The following is a 24,030-nucleotide window of genomic DNA, read 5'->3' on the forward strand; positions in this document are numbered from 1 at the left end:
CCAACATTGCCAAGGAACTAATCGGAATGAGAACAGTTGAAGCGTAATCTGTTAACTTGAGCTACAATTGGTGGTTATTTCCAATGTAAGCCCAAAATAAGTAAATTAAGGTCGTTTAGTTACCAATAATAATTTTATTTCCATCTTGAAATGTCGATACCTTCGAGAATTACTTGAATACTCCGAATCTTGGTATACTGTCATCGGAAGATTTAGGAAATAAATTCAAATATTAAACTATTTATTGATGCGGTGTAAGGATGCGGCAGCGGAAGTTTTCGGTAAAACATTTGAAAAAGGTAACCTTTACCCGGAAAGTGACTCGATGTTTTAAATAGTCATATTCAAAATGTTGATCATATTGTCAAAAGGTATCCTTATTTCTATGATTAATTTTCGCTCTTTACCAAAGTAATGAATACTTATTAATTTTTGAACATGAAGAAATTAAACTTTATAAATTTACAGATATAAGAAGTTGATGTGATATTTATGAATGAATAGAAATCTATAGCTTAAGAATGGTAACTCACGACATATTGATGAGTTAATAGAAGTTGAGCAAAGAGTTTATGAGAGTTAATGAAAATGTCAAATCATTGAGATGCACATTGCACACCTTCACCACCTTGTTGATCTTCATCATCGGAATCGTAACTTTGGCCTCCTCTACGAGCACTTGATTTACTTGGATCGTATTCAGATAATACACAATCATCAACAGTAGCATTGGCTGGGATGCTTATCTTCTTTCTTGGGGGTAGGATTTCTTCTAACTTTTTCAAACTATCTTCATCGGCAAAATGCTTTTGAGGGAATTTAACTGTGAAATGGACAATCAAGTTACCGTGACCACCATATTTTGGAATTGGCATACCTTTGCCTTCAATAACCTTTTTACTACCTGGGGAAATAACTTCACCTGGCAAGATGGAAACCTTTAGCCAATCGCCTGAAACATGTTCTAGTGCAAATTCACCACCAGCAATAGCCGTTAGTAAATCTATTTCGGCTTCGTATACTAAATCATCACCAGATCTTTGGAAATGCTTATGTGGCTTTTGAGCAACAACGAAAATAACATCACCTGGAATAACGTCTGGAGCTTGATCGGCTTCACCTTTGAAAACAATGTTTTGACCATCTTTCATACCTGGTTCAATGTGAACTTCCAATATTTTTCTTTCATTAGTAACCTTCTTGGCATTACATGTCTTACAACGATCCTTTGGATCAATGATATCACCGGTACCACTACAGACGTCACATTCCGCTTGGAATCTTTGAATCATTGGACCCATTTGTCTTGTCACAAATTTAACACCTTGACCATTACAACTGGAACATTTCTTGACAGCACCCTTCTTACCACCTCTACCTTCACAGGTCTTACAAAGAATTTGTTTGTTCAAAGCCAACTTTGCAGTTCTACCTTTATAAAGTTCTTCCAAAGTGGCAGCAATTTCATGTTTAATATCTCTACCTCTTTGTGGACCTCTTGGTCTACCGGCACCGGCACCAGCACCACCGAAGAATTGAGAAAAGATATCATCACCGAAACCACCGAAACCTCCAAATCCACCTGGACCACCTGGGCCACCACCATTTAGACCTTCTTCACCAAACTGATCGTAAATTTCTCTCTTTTCAGAATCGGATAGAATTTCATAGGCTGCAGAAACTTCCTTAAATTTCTCGGCACCTTCTTCAGTTGGATTCTTATCTGGATGGTATTTCAAAGCTGATTTTCTGTAGGCTTTCTTGATTTCAGAATCACCGGCGGTTGGTGAAACACCTAGAACATCGTATAATTTAGTATCTTTAACCATCTTGTTACGTTTATTTGAGGAGGAATTAGTGTTAGAATTAGTAAAGAAGCTCAGTTTGACTCAGATTGGTTCTTGTTCGACCACTTTTAAATATCAATTTATTGTGTTAAATGTACTATTTAATGCAAATTGTCTTATATCACGTAAGATGGCCATCAGTGAATAATTTTTTTTTCCAAAAAAGAAAAGAACTTTTTCTTTTCTTTCCACGACGTTCTATCGCCATCGACGGTCAATTCTACGGAGTTTTCTCTGGGCGTCACAGTCGTCAACAAATATTGATGCAATTGAATATATAGTTCAAACATCCCATTTAAATAGTTTCTTCTTCCCTTAGCACTTCCACGATGCCTAGGTTGTGCCCCAGAATAGTCAGAAGTGCTGCTAGGGAACATATTTTACTGCCGTTGCTACTTCCAGAATGTCGGACCGTTGAACAGGCAAGACAAGAACTTCAATGGATTCAGAACGAGTTACCAACGAAGAGATCTGTTGTGAGAGCATGTATTGCTCGATCAAGACACGTACCTTTGCAGTATATACTTGGTACACAGCCGTTTGGATTGTTAAATATTTGTTGTAAACCGAAGGTGCTGATTCCTAGATGGGAGACGGAAGAATGGGCAATGGATTTGATAAGGGGTATTATAAGGGCTGCCATGCAAACCAAGAAGCCGATATTGACCATTTGGGATTTGTGTACGGGTAGCGGATGTATTGCATTGTTACTTAGAAAGGAATTGAGTCAACAGGGTATCGACTTGGAGGTTACTGCCGTAGATGTATCTCCTGCTGCTATTCAGCTAACCAGGGAAAACAGTAAGAAGTTGAAGATACCAATCCGAATATTGAAATCTGATATTTTGAGTGATCAACTACATTTGCACACTAGGTCAGACCAACAAATTGATATATTAGTTTCTAATCCACCATATATCAAGAAAAGTGATTTCAACAAAGAAGTGGCAATATCGGTAAAATTATTCGAACCAAGATTGGCACTGGTGGCAGATCTAGATTTCTATGAAAACTTGATAGACCAATGGTTACTTAAAAATGGTAATGTTGAGTCTTTTGTTTATGAACTTGGATCTCTTGTACAATTTAATTACGTCAAATATCGAATAAAGTCACATCCTCTTTTGAAAACTTACTGGAATGTTGGATTAAAATTTGATTCTAATGGAAAACCACGTTGTGTATATGGGTTCAAGACATCGAATTCGTTTTGCAAAGAAATTTTTAAAAACTTTGGTAGTCTAATATACAGGTCTACTATTTCAAAATAATGAAAACGTAAATTAATAAATATTCTTAAATAGTCAATGAGAGCTCCGATTTAAACGGTCAACTTTTGTTTCTTTGTTATGTCATTACTACTTTCTCCTTCCTCCTCCTGTCTTACCTCAATATTATTTGTGACTTCAGGTTCTGACGCAGGAAGGACTCTTTGACACCACATCAAATAACCACCACCACCTCTCATTGTCATGACTGGATGTAGTCTTCCTCTTATGGATTGGTATGGTCTGCATCTAGTTTCAAAAATAGTAGGTGCTAAAAATCTCAAGTCAGAATATAACTGATGAGATAATTCCAATAATGTCTCCTTAAACTGGCTATAGCAAACAATCGGCCTAGAACCATGAACTTTTTCACCAAGCTTCGGTATCAGAGAAGTTAATTGCAACGTAGATGCCACAATTAAGGCATCATATTCAATTTCATTTGTGACTTTCATTATTTCTAATTGATTGTGATACCATTTTAGTTTTCTATAATATGTGTTCTTCTTGCCACTTTTCAATTCATATAGTTGTTCTTTCTTCAATGGAGCAAACCTTTGTTCCACTTCTTCCATGGTTGGCGGCTCAAAAAACTCCAACAAAGAAACAGTAATAACATGCTCATTGATGAATTTTTCAGAATAATTAGAGAATTTTAGTAAGTCCAAATTAGGATGTTCGTTTTCATGTAACACTACTATCTTCCCAGTATCGGTCGAGTCATTAAGTCCACCAAACATTCTCTCGAGAAGGAAGTAAACTAGCAGGCCTCCCGTTTCATCCATACAAAGGTACGTTCCGTTAGACCTTACATTAGCCAAATTCAAAAGCATACCAAGTGATTCTTGTGACATGTCCATAATTCTTTGAATGTCGCTTTTATCAATTAGGTATTGCAACAAGGCGGAACTGCTCAAATAATCCACCGTAAATATCTTATCAAATTTTTGTTTCTTTCTCTTCAAATATTTTTCCTGTGAGTAAACAGTCTTCTTATGGAAATTACCGTGAGATTCAATGATCTTGGATATAATTTCGTTACCAGAAACTGATTGTTTCTTTAATTCTTCAATCTCATCACTAGTCAACTTCTGGATGTCGCTCCCCATATTGATCAAATCTTGATTATTTTCACTGCTATCAAAGTTGTTCAATTTTTCCTCTTCAATCAAAGTAGAATCATCAAGAACCCTAATCCTACCAATAGGGATTTTATTCTTGAATTTACCACTAGTTGGTATTGGTTCAGCTGCAGTGTCTTCATCGTAACAAATCTCAAACTTGGTTCCAAGAGGATACCCTAAAATATCATTGACATTAAATGCACCAAATTTCCCCAGCGAGACAGAAGAATCAACTTTTAACTCCACCAATTTACAGTTGTCTGAAGGTAATCTCATAACCACGTATTGGTCAGCGCATATTTTTGTTAGTGGATCCATTTCCGATTCACCTTTAATATTTTAATAGCAACAAAAGACTACTCGTTTTCCTTAAACAAATGAATTCAATTGAAACCGATCAAGTGTTTTCACTGTCTTCTGACTTTTAGGCGTTTACATATATTTACTATGTATTCGTTGTGCACGATTTGAAAAATTTTCATTTCAGCTCATCGCATTTCATCTCATCGCGTATTGAAAAAAAAATGAAAAATAAAAGCTTATGGTGGGAATATTTACAGGTAAGTTTCAGTAGTATTTGAGTGTTCGAAGGTAATATATAACAATAATCAGCTACAAAAATGGGTAGTAGACGTTTTAAGAACAAGCAGGCTGCTCCTCCATCTTTTGAGGAATTCCAAGCTAAGAAAGAGAGAAACTAAAAAGGGCCACTGAAAAAGATGAGGGAAGAAAGGCCAAGAAGACTAAGACCAACCCAAAGAGTGCCAAACATGAAAAAAGAAACATTCATACAAGGTAGAGGTTACTGAAGAAAAGGAAGATGAAAATCTTCCAGAAGTTGATTTAGAAGAGCTTTCAAAAGCCAAAAAGTCTTTGTTTGACGATGAAGTCGAAGAATTAGAAGAAGATCTTGCCGAAGAAGAGGAAGAATTGAAGGATGAATTTGATTTAGAACAAGAATATGAAAACGATGATGATGATGAAGTACATGCGCAACCCATGTTTTCTGATGAGGAGGATGAAAACTTGGATGAATTAAATGCGGCTAATATGGAAGCTTTGTCCATGAAATTGGACGAGGAAGAAGCTTTGGAAGCTGAGGAAGCCGAAAAGGAATTAGTAGAAGATGACAAATTTCAACCCCGTGCTGATATCTTGCCAACTGAAGAGCAAGAAGAAGAATTGGCTCAACAACAACCTAACCTAACTGCAATTAGAACCAGAATTATCGAGATTGTGAAAGTTCTTGAAGACTTCAAAAATTTGGGAGCAGAAGGAAGATCAAGAAATGAATATACTGATAGGCTATTGAAAGATATTTGTGAATACTTTGGCTATACTCCATTTTTGGCTGAAAAATTGTTTAACCTATTTTCCCCAGCGGAAGCTTTAGAGTTTTTTGAAGCTAATGAAATTGCCAGACCTATTACTATAAGAACAAACACTTTGAAAACCAGAAGAAGAGATCTTGCTCAAGCCTTGGTGAATAGAGGTGTAAACCTGCAACCAATTGGTTCATGGACAAAGGTCGGTCTACAAATTTTTGATTCTCAAGTTCCAATTGGTGCAACACCTGAATATCTTGCAGGTAACTATATCCTACAAGCTGCATCTTCATTTTTACCAGTCATTGCTCTTGATCCTCACGAAAACGAACGTATTTTAGATATGGCTGCAGCCCCAGGTGGGAAAACAACATACATTTCTGCAATGATGAAAAACACTGGTTGTGTTTTTGCTAATGATGCTAATAAGAATAGAACTAAGTCTTTGATTGCCAATATACATCGTCTTGGTTGTACCAACACAATTGTTTGTAATTATGATGCTCGTGAATTCCCAAAGGTTATAGGTGGGTTTGATAGAATTCTATTAGATGCACCATGTTCTGGTACCGGTGTCATTGGTAAAGATCAATCTGTTAAAGTATCACGTACAGAAAAGGATTTTATCCAAATTCCACATTTACAGAAGCAATTGCTTTTATCTGCCATTGATTCTGTCGATTGTAACTCTAAGCATGGTGGTGTTATTGTCTACTCTACATGTTCCGTTGCTGTTGAGGAAGATGAAGCAGTCGTTGATTATGCACTAAGAAAAAGACCAAATGTTAAACTAGTGGACACCGGTTTGGCTATTGGTAAGGAAGGGTTTACAAGTTTTAGAGGTAAGAAGTTCCATCCAAGTATAAAGTTAACGAGAAGATACTATCCACATACCTACAATGTTGATGGTTTCTATGTAGCAAAGTTCCAAAAGATCGGTCCATCACCTCACGATGATAACCAAGCCAGTGCAAGAGAAAAGGAAAATGCCGCTAGACAAGAGGCTTTGGAAGAAGGTATTATTCACGAAGATTTCGCAAGCTTCGATAATGAAGAAGATAAGAAATATATCGACAAATCTAAGAAAATTAATCTATTAAAGAAGGGTGTTAATCCAAAGGCTTCAAAAAAGAATAATAAGGAATAAGTTTCATAATGAAGATTATAAAAATCCCGGAATTGCAACACATATATATATATATAAACATATAGCGAGAGTCATAACTGTATAATAACTAAAATCATTTACTATTTCAATTGTTTTCTCAAGACTTCAAGAAAATAATTACATAGAGAATTTGAAAGCTGTCTAACTTCAACCGAAAATTTTGTTGTTGGTCAAATTTTTGAAAGAGGAGATCTTTTACAAGAATGATGCGCCTTATCCAATAACTTTACCACAAATTGTCTTGAGCTGAACCAAAGAGTGGGACGCTCAATCTAAATTTAGATTTATCCCAATTTTAGATGGGGCCCCTTTAGAAAACATTATGAAGACAAATGTAAATTTATTGAAGCAGAATTCGAAAAGATTGAAAATTACTTAGATGAGTTTAAGGTCGTAGGTGATAGATAAGAATTTGTCGGGACATTAATTCAATTGCGTTACAGCATTGATTGCACAAACATTTGCCACCCTCTAGCTCCTGTTTGTAACCTGCACATATTTTAAGACATTCTTTCCCACCACACTGTGGTATATACCAACACCACTTGAAATTCTTCCTTCTTCTCCGTATTTTCACTGTAACATCAGATCCGTGGAGAATCCGCACTGTATTTTTTTCCACGGGCCAAGACTCAATACCTTATTTCCATGGAAAAACCACGCCAAGTGGTAAAACTTTTATTGCCTAGATCTGCACTACATTCTTGTATATAAGCAAGGCGGTATTGTCTCGAGGTGTGAAATACGTCGAAAAAGAACTCTTTCAATTGTCTTTGGTTCAACTAACTGCAAGAAAAAAAAGAATGTCTAAAGTGGAACAAATAAGGAAGGATTTAGCTGAGATCGGAACCGGGTATGGGTTGATGGGTTTAACCTGGAGAGATGATCCAGTTCCAAAGGAACAAGCTTTTGAATGTATGTTGAAAGTAATTGAGTTCTCTAGGGCTAATAATCACAAGGCTTTCTTCAATGTCGGTGAATTCTATGGCCCTAAATTTATAAATTTAACTTATGTTAAGGAATTCTTCGAAAAGTATCCTGAAACAAGAAAGGAGGTTATTATTAGTTGTAAAGGTGCCATGAATGTTCAAGAATATAAAGCGCTTTTGAAATCTGATGAAATTAGAAAAAGTGTTGAAACATGCACTAAACATTTGGGTACCTTTATTGATATTTTCGAACCAGCAAGACTAGATCCTACTGCTTGTAAGGAGGGTGAAGCTGTCCCTGCAGAGACCTTTGACACGTTGGCTGCATTGGTGGATGAAGGTGTCATCGGTGCATTTTCCTTAAGTGAAGCAAATGCTAAGGAGATTACTGCTGTCCATAAGGGTTGGGGAAAGTACCTTGTTTGTGTCGAACTTGAACTATCGATGTTTTCATACGAAATTCTTACCGATGGTATTGCTAAAGCCTGTAATAATGCTAATGTCGCAATTATCTGTTATTCACCATTAGGGAAAGGGTTTTTGACAGGTGCTATCCGTAAGAATGACGATCTGGACGATTTCAGAAAACATCTAAAATATTTCAATGGGGATGATCTAAACAAGAATCTTTCTCTTGTTAAATTCCTGGAAGATGAGATTCTTGCGAAACGTGATTCTTCCCATACGGTGACGTTAGCCCAAATTGCATTGGGTTGGGTTGTTTATTGGAACAAACAGAAAGAATACAGTAATACTAAGTTTATTCCAATTCCAGGTGGAACGACTATTGACAAGCTTGTACAAAATTTTGACGAAAAAAAATGTACTATTACTGATGATGAGTTTGCTAAGATTGAGAAATTTTTAGGTGGGTTTACTAGATCTGGGAACAGATACGAATTTATTACAAACCCATTTCAAACGTAATCGAAAGATTGTAATATTAGTAAGTTTTCCCCTTTTTGATGAAATGCATTTATCTATATATATTTTATAAGACATATGCAAATAACGTTATTTCCTTTTCTATTACTCTTCGATTAAAGACAAGAATACTCTCTAGCTTGACTCGAGCCGTTTTATTTCATAATAGTTCCTTTAACTTGTTGATTAGAAAAATACATTATATAAATTTTAAAGCCCCTAAATGGAATATTTATGCATTTTATAACTATTCAAAATATCTTGTATTGCCTAATTTGTGTTCCTTAATGTATTCAGGGCCGTATTCTTCGTAATCTTTTTGCTTATTATAGTGTTCTTATAGTCCTCTGAGTTTAAAGTTAATTTGGCCATACCGTTCCATGCATCTAATGATGGATTATAGCTTTGTTTGACATTAAAAGCAGTTCCAACAGGAAGAAAACCAGTAAATTCCTTCACAATCCTTTCCTTCATGCCAGGAAGTTTGGAGTTTCCGCCTGTAATCCACAGGTTGTTGGCCATGGCTAAGGCAGTGGGGCTTAATTTTCGTTGCTCTGATCCGAATTTCTTTGTTAAGATAGTTTCACATAGTTCAATTATTCCAGCTTGGTCTTGGCCACCCATGCTTGGTTGGAAAAGGATTTCGGGGACACGTATACGTTCGACATTCAAGTGCATCTGATGTTGTTGATGAATATCTTCACTATCATGTGGTCTGGGTCCTCTCAAAAATAAATGTAATGTCGAATTTCTCCAATCATATTGAGCCTCTAGCGTATCTTCCTCTGTAAAGTTTGGATCATGTTCTAGCAATAGACCTTCCAATTCTACAATATCTTTGTATTCATCCTCTAGAAGCTCTTCGAAAGCTTCTGGATTTTGAGTGACATCATTGTAGACAAGCCAATCTTCATCATTGGTACCAAATGTGTCATTAGGATCATTATCTATGCTTGCCTGCTGTCTACTTCTCTTGGAGCTTGAACGTGGATTATCCTCCGACAAGTTAGCTAAATTCTTCATTCTGTTCTGTGCCGCCTGTGACTTACGGTCCTTCATCTCATCACGCATTCTTAACTTCTCCTTTCTTTTGCGTATCAGATCAACCAACCTACTTCTCTTATCTTTTATCCAACCTTCTAAATCAGTTTCTCTCCACTTCTGATCTTTTAACTTTAACTCTTCTTCTTCCTTGGCAATTCTTTCCTTTTCTTCCTTTGCTTTCTTCCTTGCATCATAACCCGCTTTTAACAAACGTTGTTTCCTTTTTTCCTTTATCTGCTCTTCAGTAAGATTCTCATCTGGGACTTCTACTAAGTCAAATTTGCCTTCTATGTTTTCGTCATCATGGTCGCCTTCGTTTTCTTCACCATCATTATGTGCCCTCGCTCTTTTCAAAGATCTTTCCAAGTTGAACAGATATTTCTTGAAATCTTGTTCATCATCAAAACCAGCATTCTGTAGAATAGATAAAACTTTCTTTTTTGGTTGATTTTCTAACTGCTCTTTAACTTTGGAAAAATATTCATATTCTTCTTCTTTTTGAACCAATTTTTCAATCCTTTTCTGCTTTGCCTGTTCTTGCAATCTCTTACCACTTTCTTTCCTCTTTTCAGCCTGTATTCTTAGTTCTTCCTCCGTTTTTTGTGGTTGCAAAACTTCAGTAAATGGTGCCTCAATAACTACATTTTTCTTCTCCAAAACATCTAGATTTAAGATTGTTTGAATCTCTTGATCGTAATCTTTAGCAACATAACAATAATCTTGATACACCCTTTGATACTGTGCTGTTGATAGCTTTGTAGGAAAATATGGATATTTCAAAGTAAGCAAATCATTCAGATAATCTACAGCTTGTCTTCCACCCCAATTAATTCTCTTGGCATCAGTCAACATTCCTGCACCTTCCACCACGGGTATCACATCGGTTTCTTCATTCCCACAATCAATAACTAACCCGGTAGAACTTCTTTCATTCAAACCATAAAATGCAAACATACTATCTATACCCAGTGTGACCTCTGGGATATCAAAACATTCGAATAAAAGTTGGTACCAATTACTTCTTTGAGATTGTAAAGTGGCCAATTTTTCAGTAAGTAGAATTGGGTTAGATACCCCATTGTGTCCCACCACACCAAGGTGATTAAATATGTACTGCATAATATCTTCTACGTAATCCCAATTTGTGATTATAGATCCGTCAAATGGTGACTTGGATTGAGTCCTTATGGCTTGGTCTAATGATACATCATTCCCTATGAATGTGAACGTTTTATTTATCTTACGATCCCTATACCTTGTCAACCTGTTAGGAAAAATATGAGAGGGTGTGGATTGGTTCGTGTAGCCAGCTCTTATCTGAGATGAACCAAAATCAATAGCAATGGGGATCGTAGAGTCATATCGGGACCTGTCCGTAAATGGTTCTGGTTGTTCTCTCAATGGTAGGTCATCTATCACATGGACCTCCAGTGGCGTTAGTGAGGCATCTCTCGACATTTATGGCTTGTTATTTGCTTAGCTATATAAATATAAAGCTTGACATGGAAATTTACGTCTTGCTTCATTTATTTCATGTTAATTTCAAATCGAGCATCTCGCTTATACAGAAACAACTCACGTAGAAAACGACAGTAATAAGTATAAGTTTATATAATATGTACTATGCAGAGGAAATAAATGCTTATTCTAAGGTTTCGTCACCACCAAGAATGTCCTCTAAGTATACGGATGGTGCCATTTTCCTGCCCTTTTTCTTTGTTGGTGTAAAATCCAAATTTTCCGGTATGTTAACATTTAGGGAAGAGGGTCCTACATTAGCAATCATCCCCAAGGAGGACTTATTTCTCTTATGATACCCTTCTCTGATTGGAGATTGTCTTGGTTTCCTTTCTGGGGAGGCACTTCTTTCTGGTCTTAAAAGTAAATCGTCAACGTCGTCATCTACAGTGTTGTATGTTGCTATGGATATTCTTGAAACGTTTCTTCCATCCCTGAATGGATCATTCAAGTTTGATAATGGGTTGGGGTCCAAGTTCTGTTTAAGCTCTAAGGTAGGGGATATAAATAATGACTTCCTATTGTTATAATAAGAAGGAATGTGATCTTGAATTGGGTTGAATCTTGCATGATCGACGGCACCCATGAAATTATCGTCATCATCCGTAATATATCCGCCCTGATGATATTCCCTACACTCTTCTTGATTTTCCGAGTCTATTGATTTGGAAGTTATGGAGTTAAAATGATGATGACTTCCAGTTATATTTAGCTGCGATTTCCTAAGCTTTTCGTCTAGTAATCCACCATCGTAAGATAATTTCTCCTCATCTAGCAAAAATGGGTTTTCATAATTGGTGGAACCCTGCTGATAAACAAAGTCTCTGTCTGTAGGCTCATAAGATGATCTCTTTGCGTTTCTACGAGAGAGGACAGATAATGTGACCCACCGTACTAACAGTGCTAAAAATATGAATCCTACCAGAGTTCCCACCGCTATGAACACCGTTCCATCGGGGTGCTTACTTTTCCCTAAGATATAAGGGTTATTATCAGCCGAAGGTGGGACAATAGTTGGTATCGCCGATGAAGTAGAAGATGATAAACTTGATAGCAAGCTTGAAACAGTTGTTGAGGCTCCACTTGATAATGTGGGTAGGCTCCCTGCCAGCTTCGGTTTAGATAAAGTCGCAGTCGACTTCGATAGGATTGATGATGTGGTTGTAGTTACCAACTTGGGGAGAGCCCTAACGTTTAGATATGAATCCATTGTGTATTTTAGCCAATGGCACCTGGTCTCCCTTGGACAAAGGGAGACCAATATGCCAGACATTGTAGAAGTACTCCTCGAGATGTTTCTTTAACTGAAATATTTCGTGTGCTTTTCTGTTGACATTTTCCCCTTTCGGGCATTGTAATTGAAAATTATTGCAATAGCGTTTGATGAACAATTCAAGCATTGTTTGTTCTTGATGAAAGTCATGGTGGAAAGGCAAGAGCACCATAATGAACTACATACCTCCACTGAACTTCTCCCCCGTGGTAAGCACGGATGTCTCCTTATATAGATCGGGGTATCCGATGGCTTTAAACTATTCGTTCATTAGGGACCAACTCCATTTGAAAACTATCATATACATAGGGGACAAAAATGAGCTCTCGGAAGATTACAATGAATTCCTCAAAGGAGAGGGAATCCAATACCATCATATCTTTATGGATTCGTGCCGTGAGGAAGGTGTGGAAGAAAGGATGGACCAAGTACTCCGGTTGGTCCTTGATGTGGATAATTACCCCATTTTGATGCATTCTAATAAGGGGAAACATCGTGTGGGTATCGTTGTTGGGATAATACGTAAACTTTTACAAGGTTGGTCTACAGCAGGTATTTATCAAGAATATGGGATATTTTCTGGTGGATTGAAAGGAGATGCAGATTTGGAATTCATCACGATGTTTGAAACGAACTTGAATGTACGAATGGCCAAAGTACCACAGTTTGCTCTTCCCTGTATGCTGAAAGTGTCTAATGAGGCAGAGTTATGGAAACCATCTTTACCTTCGAACGAATCATCATCTAATTCGCAGAATACTTTGCCATAAATCAGATAGAGGATAGGAGAAGCGATAACGATCACCGAATTGCTTGAATTTGCACGATATCAGGTATTCAAGACTACAATGAAGTGAAAACTGGGATTAGAAACTGATCTGAGTTCAATTTATAGACTATGTAAACAAATAGATAGGTGCCGTGACTGATGACAGAGATGAAGCCCTAAATATTCTAAGAACATAACCTACCTTACCTTGCCCTAGGGCTACATTTTTCTACAAATGAGAACAAGAAGAACAAGAACATTGACGTTGACATGAACATGGGATGTCTAAGAACAGGAGCTGGAACCAGGGCAAGAATATCTGCAAACAATATCGAAACGTTGTGAATGTGTTTATCATAAAGAATAGAAAACAAATTAACCTATAATTATAAATATCTGGTAAGGAAGAATAAGCTTGATAAATAATATACTTTTATTGTATTAACTAGCCCATTGAAACGATGAATGACGATGAACTGAAATTCACAGTTGAGACTGAGACAGTAGAAACACCAGCCTCAAATCTACCTATACCGACAAATAACAATCCCTCTTTGATGCTATTGAATCCTGCTATGACGCCAAACATACATCCTAAGGACCACATTGAAGAGAACCCAATGGGTAACGAAGTGGTTGACAACAAGAAAAATACGTCACCTTTGAGCAATGTGGTCATTGATGGGTCTGTTAATAACAATATTGATTCTTTGATGGGGAAAAATGCAAATGTGAGTGGAGCTGTGAGTGGAAATGGATCTATTCCTGAAGATAACACCATTGAACCCCGTAAGATGGGAGAACTAAACAATTTAATTGATAATAATCCCCTATCAACACACGTGAATCAGCAATCACTAAGAAATAAGAAAAGTTCTTTACTTATAGACTCTTTCCCTACGATTGATTCTAATAGTAACGCTCTGGTAGATGAAATAACAAATTCTGATGAACATTTGAAACCAATGACGGATGTCATAACTAGTAATCCTAGAGATGATCATCCTCAAATTTCCAATAGTAATACCATGAAATCTGGCTCAATAACTTCCACACTAGGCGCAAAAAGAATAATAAATGATCAAATATCATCAAATGCAGTGAATTCGGAGAGACCATCGATGCCTGTTATGCATTCGAGAGAATTAATTTTAAATGAGGCAAGAAGAGACTCTCTGACTCCAAATAACAATCAGGATGAAAAAAATGATGCTAATAATACATTCGATAATGATACCAAAATAATCGCAACAAAGTCAGAAATCCAAAGTAGTAATACAAATAGTACTGACAATGATCAAGACCAATCTCAAATACCAACAAAAACGGATTTTTTTGCTGCAAAACTGGCATCAGCTGTAGGTGATAATGAAATTAGTGATTCTGAAGAGACATTTGTTTATGAGTCCGCAGCTAATTCAACCAAAAATATGATTCTTCCGAGTACTATGGAAGCTATACAACAGCAACAGCAACAGCAGCAACAGCAACACAGGTCAGAGAATAAAAGTCGGGGAGTGGTACCTAAGATGAGTGTTCCGAATTTGAGCAATAATACGAATAAGAAATTATTAAGTAGATTAAAAAGCACAAGACATATCAGTACAAGTGCAATACCGACAACAGGATCCTCAGTGAATGTTCCCATTGCTCAAGTACCTTCACAGCTATTGCCTCCTAATTTTACCCCCACTCATTTAAACAGACAAACTAATATAATACCTAATAATGCCACTTTACAAGATGAAGATGGAAGTATAGTGACCGTAGATAAGCAAAACAAGCAAAATGATATCCAGTCAGTGAAATCGTATTCATCGGAAGTATATCAACAGCGGCAGCAACGATCTCCAGAAAAGAGAACAAGTTTGGTTTCACTTGCAAGGGGTAGCCCTATTACTTCATCATCATTTGTACCGCAGCCACATTTAAAACCATCATCATCTGTTCAATTACACAGCAGTCTAAAGAATCATAGCGTGGCAATGAAGCACTCTTTCTCCAATCAGACACAACGGCAAGCATCGTTGAATCTTAACAATAATAATAATAATAATAATAATAATAACCCCAACACCCCTCGAGGAACTAAGAATGAACCTATGGGGAATAAAAGGAAACTAAGAACCACAGTATCCAAGATATTTGATGGAAATGGCAATCAACCATTAAGAAGGTATTCTGGTGTTCCAGACAATATAAATTTGGAAGATTATATCGAACAATCTGATGAATATTACCATCCAAGTAGCGTTAAGATGAATAACAATTATATGCCGAATGGGGCTAATTATTACAATGCGCCCGACTATAAGCGTCATAGTAGTCAAACTTTTAAATCAGATAATTTTGACTTAAACGCTACTAATGGTAACGATAATTTCTACAACGAACCAAGCGCCATAGAGGAGGAAGATAGCCAAGATGAATCCTTACATGACAACCTTGGAAATGAACATACTCAAAGAATGGCCAATATTGACGATGATGGACGTGATGATCATTCCATGTTTTATTATAGTCACAGAGGTGATTTAGAGGCTCGTCCTCAGATTTCGGATTACCAAGAGTTAGGTGATGAAGATGAAATTGGTGATGAAGACACATCTAATTACTATACCAATCATACGATGCGTACGTTTAAGAATAATGGTGGTTATGATCACCTTACCCCAAATAACTCAAATCAACAAAATGCTACAGAACGCACTCCCTTAAGACCAAAAAGACAAACTGCTAGGAATCAATTCAGCTATTCTCCCCATAATTTTTACACGAAGAAGTCGTCATGGTCCAAATTTAAGAATTGTATCTATTTCACCTTTATTGTTTTTTCGTTGTTAACCGTTGGATTTATACTAGGGTTTTTCTTGGCTACAAACAAGGAACTACAAGGGCTAGATATAGTTGTTATGGATAATATCTTATCAAGTTCTGATGAATTACTGTTTGACGTGACTGTAACTGCTTTTAATCCTGGATTTTTTGCCATAGATATTCAAGATGTCGATCTGGATATCTTCGCTAAAAGTTTGTATTCTAAAACCGATGACAAATCTAATTCGGAAACGATACTATTGGGGACAATCCAGAATTTAGAAACACCACTAACCTTCCAAGGTGGCTTCTTCAATCGGAACTATGATGTATCAAGATCAAGCATAAAGATATTGGACCCAGGAACGGACAAGGCGAAACGCAATCCTACTGGAGATGGAGGTAAGGATAACGATGAGAAACTCAAAATACGGGGCATATTCGGAGGCCATGGTGATAATGGAGATGAGAACGAAGACGATGACGACTCTGAAAAGTGGAAAAAACTAATAAAGCATGACTACGGGTTAATCCTGAGGGGGAACATGAAATACAAGATCCCATTCTTTAACAGTGAAAAATCCATCGCAGTGCAGAAGAGCACCGATGTGGCATTGGACCCCTCCTAGCAGAACCATTCGCACAAATATATATTCTTGTACAACCTAATTAACTAATTAATGCTCTATCTAATGACTTTGTTTTAAGGTGACGCTGCTTTTTTTAGAAATTTGCTTTTGCTGGTCCCGCGGCGTTTTCTTAGCGTTCGAGTTTCAGTTTCTTGTTTTGGAATTTGAGTTAGAAGTACGATCCAATTGGGATCGTTTCCAATAATAAAACACAGGACTCATTGGTGAGTTGACACTTGTTGGACTTCAATTTCATTATCCGCCACATTCAAACATCTGAGAACTCCATTATTACCCATCCAGTCTCCTTTTAACTCATTAGGATCTACTTTAATACCAGGATTTTACTCATACGAAGCAGAAAATATTGTCAAGAATTTGAAGAACGTAGGAAACACTGACCGTATTATCAAACATTTTCCACCCAATAACTACCTGATTTCATACACCAAAAAAGATATATGCATAAAAATAAGATGTTGAAAGAACCAGGCAAACCGAACGGTCCAGATCCAACTAAAAATACTAATAAATGTACGAACTCGCCAAGATCATTACAAAACAGGAATACCAAGAACTTGTCTCTTCCATTAGAAATACCTGCGGTGTCCACTGGGATAGCATTATCAACGTCGCCGACATTGGGTTCGATACCTGAACTGAATACAACATCTACAACCAGGCCAATATTAACGAGTACAGAAAGGCCCAAGAGCTCAACCTTGGAAAGGTTCAGTAGAGATTGTATAGCAAGACAGAACACTCAGAGGCCAACACTTTTAACTCGACGTAGTGAGGCTTCCATTTATAGTTATCCAAGCATCTCAAAGCCTGTAATACCGTCTACAACTGACAAAATTAGCAAAATTAATACTTTGGCATTATCCGTTAACACTAAGAGCCTGTCTAAAAATAATAGAACACGTTCTCAGACTGTGAGTGGGCTACAAACATCTACCCCGGTTCTATATAATAAGAAGGAAGCTGATGCTAAGACACTTTGGGTATTCCCTGAGAGGCAACAAAATGACACGCAAAACAATACAACCTTGGGTGTAGAGTATCCTGATGTTTTCAAGAAAAACGCATATCCAGACGGACCGTTAATGGTGTTACCTCCAAATATATATCTTTATTCCGAACCAACATTACATGAGATTCTAGAATTTGATATAGTGATAAACGTCGCTGAAGAAATTGAGAACCTCGGGAGAACACTACCTCCAAACAGTACTATCCAATATTATCACTTTGCATGGTCACATGTTTCAAAGATATCTGAAGATTTAGAAGAATTAACCAACATAATGCATAATGCTGCCTTGCAAGGAAAAAAAATTCTAATACATTGTCAATGTGGGGTATCAAGGTCGGCTTCGTTAATTGTTGCCTATATAATGAGATACGAAAAACTAGGTCTAAATGATGCCTACAATAAATTAAAGGAAACGGCACCAGACATCAGCCCCAACATGGGTTTGATTTTCCAATTGATGGAATGGAATGAATTTTTGCAACACGATAGAAGTGATAGCGATAGTACTATTAATAACACCACTAATGAAGAAGAAGAGGAATGTCTGCAATACGATGTTTCTGCAAAATCCCAAAGCTTTAATGCATCACTAAATGGACACTCCACATCGCCAAATAATAGCTCTGGTTCATCTGAACTAACGCCAAAGACACCAGGAGATTATTTCAAATCAACAGCAAAATTAGTACCTAATGTACCAACATTAACACTCTCGATGACTTCAGGATCTACCTTGTCGGATCAAAACATTTCTAAAGATGACATCAAAGACCCTTTGGCGTACGTAGACACTGGTAATTATTCGACATTGTTAACACATCTGTCACCAGCCTCAACTGATATTGTTAATCAGTTTGAAGAAGATGCCAGTGATCACATGTGGGATTAGATCATAAACTTGGTATTTATTTGGGACAGTAGAAAAAGTTTGTATTATTTTTTTCATACCCAACAAAATTGCATTTCTTTTTAGAAAAACATAATCACTATGTATTCATAAAATAAGACATAATCATATTCAAAAATACTATTTTTGCTTTATATAATTTTTATGTGAAGAAGTGGAAGTGACTTGGCGCTTTGAACTTAGCGCCATTTAGATTTTCAATCAAAAAAATCGACGTGACTTAACTACAGCTACGTGTGGGTAAACACCTTTTAAAATCCAAACTCTAGTGCTAACTTTGACAACGCTAACGAATAATTACATATGGGAGAAGATCTAGAAGACTTTGAAGCACTCTTAGAACCAAAGTTTAGTGCTAAACAATTCACCAATGATCTACTGAAAGTTACCAATGGAGAATCAACTAGTACTGAATTAGATGTTGGGACTGCTATCAAAAAAATCAACTATGATTTAGCAGAAGTTGATTCACAAATTAATCAATTGATTCATGAGAACCCTCTACCCATACTTAATCAAATATACAAAGGGAAAGCCATTGAGCAAAAAATCAATGATGGTTTGAAGCCAAGTTTTGAATATTTGACAATGTCTTATAAGAGATTACAACAGGAAATACTAGAACCATATGAAAGGGCTCAGAAATTACAATCTGTTCTCAGTAAAGTTCATCAGACTTCGATATTATTGAGAGATGCACTAATTTATGTTCATTTGATGGACAAGATTCAACGTCTCACAGAACCAATAGATAAACTTACGATTGAAAGAGCTGTTCAATTGGCTGCATTATACTCTCAATTACAAATGAGTTTGAATCAAAATGCAAATTTAAAATCTTTGCAATTGATTAAGCAATTGGAGGGAGCCACCGCTGAAAGCAAAAAAAATTTATTGGGATTCCTATCTTTGAATCTCTCAAAGGAGTCTTTAAATAGTTTCAAAGTCAAAAATAATTCAGAAACTGTAAGCTCTTTGGCTCATGCGTTATATATTGTGTCTGTGCAAGAGTTTGTATCTACTATCCAGAAAATTATTTTGACGAATGTTCTGTCGAACTCACAGATATTAACAAGGACGATAAATTCTATTAAGAACTTCCCACTTGCATTTGAAGATGTTGTAAGAAAAAGTTATGATATTTACCTTTTGGAGACCATATTACATGGTGTTAAAATTGAAAACTCCAATCTATTAATAGAATATGCAACTCATCGGAAGCCAAAGACTGCAACACCTCGTGAACTTTATTGGACTAAGATAGCATCAAATTTCAAGAAGGAATTTGAGATATCTTATAATAGAGGTGGTCCTGTTGGCAAATCTTTGCTCAGGAATCAAGATCTAATAATTGAAACTATCCAGAAACAAATGCCTAATTCTACGGGGAACGATGACTACCAACAAAATCTTGAAATCATGCTAAAGTCTATATCTATACTTTCTTCAAGTAAAAATAAAAGTAAATAATGCATATAATATAATACAGACAAACGGCAATTAGCTTATAAATTGCAGGTGGGTGAACTTATTCTGTTCTAAATTTTGGTTTCACAGTTGCACCAGCCTTGGCCTGTACTTGCTTTTTCTTATTCTTCTTCCCACCACGTTTATGAAATTGTTTTTTGATCATTTTCTTAATTTCTTTAGCCTTCAATTCACGTTCCTGTATTCTCTCGGCAGCTAGTTTCTTTGCACGTCGTTGCTTTTGACCAGGTCTTCTCTTCTTCAAGATCTTTTCTCGAAGTATGCTGCGATCAATTTCTTTGTTATATTTATCTAAATCAATGACTCTTCCTCTAAATTTCTTCCAATTGGTGTATGGCCCCATCTGAGATTCCTTCAATATAGTCATATAACCGACGGCACTCTTTGCAAAGTTGGCATGGTCTTCATCGGTGTATTGAGTAAAATAATAATCTTTAGGCCTTTCTTGATTTATAATTTCAGGAGATGGTTCTCTCAAGGAGACCTTCATTAGCTTTGTTTCAGAACGACCTCTTCCATCTTCACTTCCCTTGTCCTCCACTTGATCCTCCTCATTGGTAGCGGTGGCATCACTGGTCCCCATGGAAAACAACGGGAAGTATTCGAATTCTTCTTGTTCCTCATTATTTGTTGCAGCAGTATCAGCGTCATCATTTTTACTTGTATTGGAATCATCCTGTACCACATCCACAATCTCAAAATCATCATGCATATCTAATTCCCTCTCAGGCATCGGTACTTCCTCCGTGGATAACAATGTGTCATTATCGAATAAGTCCTTCCTGGAAACACTATTTCATCACGTCCGTATTGCGATTTTTCGTTAGTAAATGAGCTGTGGGTCTCTCAAATATCTTATTCATTTTCATGCATACATTTGTAACTCTGACATTGTCCTAACAGGTGTACTTGTCAATTTGCGTTTGCACTTGAGTTTACTATATATATATCGATGAATTAGTTTTTCTATCTGGAAAATTTTATGGAGAGCGGCGCTTATTGATTGAAAAAGTTGAGATAGTATACTAATCGTTCATGTTCATTTTTAAAATATCTAAATATATACATACATATATAGTCTACATATGTGCATAAAGTGAGGGAGATATTGGGCCGAACACCTGTAATATACAGTGAGATATACATAATTAACGTTGGTCAAGTTTATTTCGAAGTCTTATTCTTCATCATTTGTAAGAAGTCACGGTAACCTTCACTACCCATGATTTTATCTTCCACCAAATGAGTAGAAGCCCACATTCTCAATGAAGAAAGTTCCTTAGCATTTGCCTGTACTGGATCACTATTGGAGGCACTTCTTAAGATATACAACGATTGGTAGGTGATAACGTCATCATGATTTCTCAATCTATTAATAATGTTTCTAATTCTTTCATTAAATGGTGATTCAGGGACCACTGGGACTTCTTGTTTACCAATAGGCATTTCCAAGATATTTGGAACACCAAATGCATCCTCTACTAATTGAGGTAAGGCTTCACCACCCATCCATAGGAATAAATCGATTCCATTATCGATTAAATATAATCCATAAGTTTCAAAAGAACTATATGAGGCATTTATTGGTTCAGGCAATATTATTTCATTATTTTCATCAGGAAGACCTACTTCATCTGGCATATCATGTAATGAATAAATTGTTGGATAAATACATTTTAATAAATATTTCAATGGGACAGATTCCATGTAATTTAATGCAGCAGCTCTATGATCACTTGGTACTCTACCTGGTCTAAATGCCAAATTTTTAGTTAATGCGTGCATTAATAAGGGGAAAATCTTCATATTGGCACATAATCTTAATGGCATACCTCCGGCACCTGTATTTTGTACCACAAGTTCCTTCTTATATGTAGTTAACACATCTTCCACTGATTGATTTATAAATCTTCTTGCCTCTTCTAAACTTGTATCTTGAGCCTTATCGATTGCCTTTTGTGTAAATGCTGCGGTAACAGCCAATTGATCCACTGATGCATAAACTTCAGCGATGGAATCTGTTGTTGGTAATGCCAAAGTGATGACTCTAATTCTACGTTGACTTGTATTTAATGATAATAAGATAGCCACTTGAACATAACAATATTCTGCAGCGATATTTTCATCTAATGTAATGTCAAAGACATATGATTGATCTCTATTCATTATGGAGAAGGCACATAAATCAGAAGATCTATTAAAGAAATGACCATGGAATCCAGTTGTTCTAATACCAGTGGATCCACGAGCTCTCATGACGACTTCGTTGGATGTATCCATGGAAAGATGTTTGGCAAATTCCATGGAGAATTTAGTAGCATCAGTAATTCTTTGTGCAGAAAATCCAGGGTAGAAATGAGTTTGACCACCAGAGAAATGACCCAAATTGGCTAAGGTAGCCACATCCATATATTCTTCAGATGCTAAAAACATATCAATGGAGATTTGTACTTTATTACATTGAATGGTAAAAGTCTTATAGAATGGATCTTGACAAGTTAATAATTGTTGTGATTCCTTTGGTGTCCCGACATTAGCTTCTTCCACTCTTTTCTTTAATTGACCCACACCAATATTTGGTAATGTAGCGGAGACAACAATAATCTTACCCCCTTCATTACGTGTTAAATTATATGCAGCTTGTAAAGCTGGACCCAATGCGAATTTATTAATAATATTATTTTGGAAAATTTGTGGGATCTTGGTCAAAAGTGTTTCAATATTATTTCTACATTGTACCAAATTAACCACCATGGAATCAGGTCTTGGAATGAAAGCGTCATCCAAATCACAAACGTCCATCATTTCCACTTGTTGCCCCTCTTGATCATCAGATGGGATTGCGAAATAATGAAGACCATTATCCACACATAATATAGAGATTCTTGTTCTTCCATCATGATTTGGCAAAGAATCCAAATTATCCAATAAGGTTCTTGTTGTTGTTCCCAATAACCCATTTTTCATTGCATTTTGAGATACATCAATGATAAAAGTGTATGTGGATGGAGGTGGTTGTCTTAAAGAATATTCCTTTGGAGCCAAATATTCCACAACAGAGTATCTTAATTCGTTTCTCATGTATCTATTTGACATGGTATCATTGGGCATTCTATCCAAGAAACTGGGGACTTCATTAAATAGATTACAGATATTACATTTCCATCTTCTTCCATCCTGATTGAAATGAACAAATGGGTTCATATATGAACGACAACGACGACAACGAACAATGGTTCCATCTTCATTTAATGGTGGTGGGTTAATATCGTCATGTAAATGTTGATACGGAGTAATAACCAAACTAAATGGTAACTTTGTTTTTTTCAACAAAGAATTACTCTTGGGGACCGCGTTCAAAGTGGATCTAATATAATTGCTTGGAGCCAATGCATCCTCAGAAGGTACCGGGATGGTATCCAAGGGGAATAGTATTGGTGGTGGTGGTAATGATAAATCAGAAATTGGTGGTGGGAACGCGACCAATAAATCGATTGGATACAATTGATTCATTGGTTTTGGTGGTTTAGCAGGACCCTGCTGTTGTTGTTGTTGCTGTTGCTGTTGTGGTAATGGTTGCTGATAGTACATGTTTGATTCATTAGCAGCTGGATTGAATTGCATGTTCCCCATTGCGGCAGTAGTTTGATCAATTTGTTGATTCAATTGTTGTTGAGCCGGGGTAAACATTTGTTGCTGGGGCATAGCACCATTATCCATCATCATGGGAGCACCCTGGCCCGGTATGACACCTGGTTGTGCGTTCATGTAGGGGATATCTGATTGTAGTGGTTGACCCTGTGGAGCCCCCGCATCCTGAGGGACTCCATGTTGTTCGTAAATGTTAGTCTGTCCGTACTGCAATTGAGCCGTTGGGTACACCCGCTTCTTGTGGGACATGATAGATTGATTGGGTTGGTCGATTGCGTTGTTGAAGTGGTAGTGTTGAGTTTGCCACCATGTC

General features: G+C 36.7%; 13 protein-coding genes across 13 annotated transcripts; 7 read left to right on the forward strand and 6 right to left on the reverse strand.

Annotated features, from left to right (window-relative positions):
* Nucleotides 1-596: 596 nt before the first annotated feature.
* Nucleotides 597-1,829, reverse strand: YDJ1 (type I HSP40 co-chaperone YDJ1; the record flags this gene model as incomplete). The annotated part of the gene is made up of 1 exon (XM_003677491.1): nucleotides 597-1,829. The coding sequence occupies one exon, from the start codon at nucleotides 1,827-1,829 to the stop codon at nucleotides 597-599; it is 1,233 nt and encodes a 410-aa protein (XP_003677539.1).
* A 347-nt stretch (nucleotides 1,830-2,176) lies between these two features.
* On the forward strand, nucleotides 2,177-3,118 carry MTQ1 (S-adenosylmethionine-dependent methyltransferase; the record flags this gene model as incomplete). Its single annotated transcript, XM_003677492.1, has 1 exon — nucleotides 2,177-3,118. One exon carries the CDS (start codon nucleotides 2,177-2,179, stop codon nucleotides 3,116-3,118), a length of 942 nt encoding a protein of 313 aa, XP_003677540.1.
* Nucleotides 3,119-3,168: 50 nt separating this feature from the next.
* On the reverse strand, nucleotides 3,169-4,557 carry GCD10 (tRNA 1-methyladenosine methyltransferase subunit GCD10; the record flags this gene model as incomplete). The annotated part of the gene is made up of 1 exon (XM_003677493.1): nucleotides 3,169-4,557. The coding sequence occupies one exon, from the start codon at nucleotides 4,555-4,557 to the stop codon at nucleotides 3,169-3,171; it is 1,389 nt and encodes a 462-aa protein (XP_003677541.1).
* Nucleotides 4,558-5,238: 681 nt separating this feature from the next.
* On the forward strand, nucleotides 5,239-6,711 carry NOP2 (rRNA (cytosine-C5-)-methyltransferase NOP2; the record flags this gene model as incomplete). The annotated part of the gene is made up of 1 exon (XM_003677494.1): nucleotides 5,239-6,711. The coding sequence occupies one exon, from the start codon at nucleotides 5,239-5,241 to the stop codon at nucleotides 6,709-6,711; it is 1,473 nt and encodes a 490-aa protein (XP_003677542.1).
* An 824-nt stretch (nucleotides 6,712-7,535) lies between these two features.
* On the forward strand, nucleotides 7,536-8,588 carry NCAS0G03040 (aldo/keto reductase family protein; the record flags this gene model as incomplete). The annotated part of the gene is made up of 1 exon (XM_003677495.1): nucleotides 7,536-8,588. The coding sequence occupies one exon, from the start codon at nucleotides 7,536-7,538 to the stop codon at nucleotides 8,586-8,588; it is 1,053 nt and encodes a 350-aa protein (XP_003677543.1).
* A 267-nt stretch (nucleotides 8,589-8,855) lies between these two features.
* ARP5 (actin-related protein ARP5) lies at nucleotides 8,856-11,087 on the reverse strand (the record flags this gene model as incomplete). Its single annotated transcript, XM_003677496.1, has 1 exon — nucleotides 8,856-11,087. The coding sequence occupies one exon, from the start codon at nucleotides 11,085-11,087 to the stop codon at nucleotides 8,856-8,858; it is 2,232 nt and encodes a 743-aa protein (XP_003677544.1).
* A 184-nt stretch (nucleotides 11,088-11,271) lies between these two features.
* Nucleotides 11,272-12,420, reverse strand: NCAS0G03060 (uncharacterized protein; the record flags this gene model as incomplete). The annotated part of the gene is made up of 1 exon (XM_003677497.1): nucleotides 11,272-12,420. One exon carries the CDS (start codon nucleotides 12,418-12,420, stop codon nucleotides 11,272-11,274), a length of 1,149 nt encoding a protein of 382 aa, XP_003677545.1.
* Nucleotides 12,421-12,593: 173 nt separating this feature from the next.
* Nucleotides 12,594-13,190, forward strand: OCA2 (Oca2p; the record flags this gene model as incomplete). The annotated part of the gene is made up of 1 exon (XM_003677498.1): nucleotides 12,594-13,190. One exon carries the CDS (start codon nucleotides 12,594-12,596, stop codon nucleotides 13,188-13,190), a length of 597 nt encoding a protein of 198 aa, XP_003677546.1.
* Nucleotides 13,191-13,650: 460 nt separating this feature from the next.
* VAC7 (Vac7p) lies at nucleotides 13,651-16,635 on the forward strand (the record flags this gene model as incomplete). Its single annotated transcript, XM_003677499.1, has 1 exon — nucleotides 13,651-16,635. One exon carries the CDS (start codon nucleotides 13,651-13,653, stop codon nucleotides 16,633-16,635), a length of 2,985 nt encoding a protein of 994 aa, XP_003677547.1.
* A 461-nt stretch (nucleotides 16,636-17,096) lies between these two features.
* On the forward strand, nucleotides 17,097-18,560 carry MSG5 (tyrosine/serine/threonine protein phosphatase MSG5; the record flags this gene model as incomplete). Its single annotated transcript, XM_003677500.1, has 1 exon — nucleotides 17,097-18,560. The coding sequence occupies one exon, from the start codon at nucleotides 17,097-17,099 to the stop codon at nucleotides 18,558-18,560; it is 1,464 nt and encodes a 487-aa protein (XP_003677548.1).
* Nucleotides 18,561-18,881: 321 nt separating this feature from the next.
* COG5 (Golgi transport complex subunit COG5) lies at nucleotides 18,882-20,048 on the forward strand (the record flags this gene model as incomplete). Its single annotated transcript, XM_003677501.1, has 1 exon — nucleotides 18,882-20,048. One exon carries the CDS (start codon nucleotides 18,882-18,884, stop codon nucleotides 20,046-20,048), a length of 1,167 nt encoding a protein of 388 aa, XP_003677549.1.
* A 58-nt stretch (nucleotides 20,049-20,106) lies between these two features.
* On the reverse strand, nucleotides 20,107-21,159 carry NCAS0G03110 (uncharacterized protein; the record flags this gene model as incomplete). The annotated part of the gene is made up of 2 exons (XM_003677502.1): nucleotides 20,107-20,857; nucleotides 21,137-21,159. 2 exons carry the CDS (start codon nucleotides 21,157-21,159, stop codon nucleotides 20,107-20,109), a joined length of 774 nt encoding a protein of 257 aa, XP_003677550.1.
* A 71-nt stretch (nucleotides 21,160-21,230) lies between these two features.
* SFB2 (COPII subunit SFB2) lies at nucleotides 21,231-23,966 on the reverse strand (the record flags this gene model as incomplete). Its single annotated transcript, XM_003677503.1, has 1 exon — nucleotides 21,231-23,966. The coding sequence occupies one exon, from the start codon at nucleotides 23,964-23,966 to the stop codon at nucleotides 21,231-21,233; it is 2,736 nt and encodes a 911-aa protein (XP_003677551.1).
* Between the last annotated feature and the right edge of the window lie 64 nt (nucleotides 23,967-24,030).

This window comes from Naumovozyma castellii, chromosome 7, assembly GCF_000237345.1.
Source record: "Naumovozyma castellii chromosome 7, complete genome".
Classification (NCBI taxonomy): Eukaryota; Fungi; Ascomycota; class Saccharomycetes; order Saccharomycetales; family Saccharomycetaceae; genus Naumovozyma; species Naumovozyma castellii.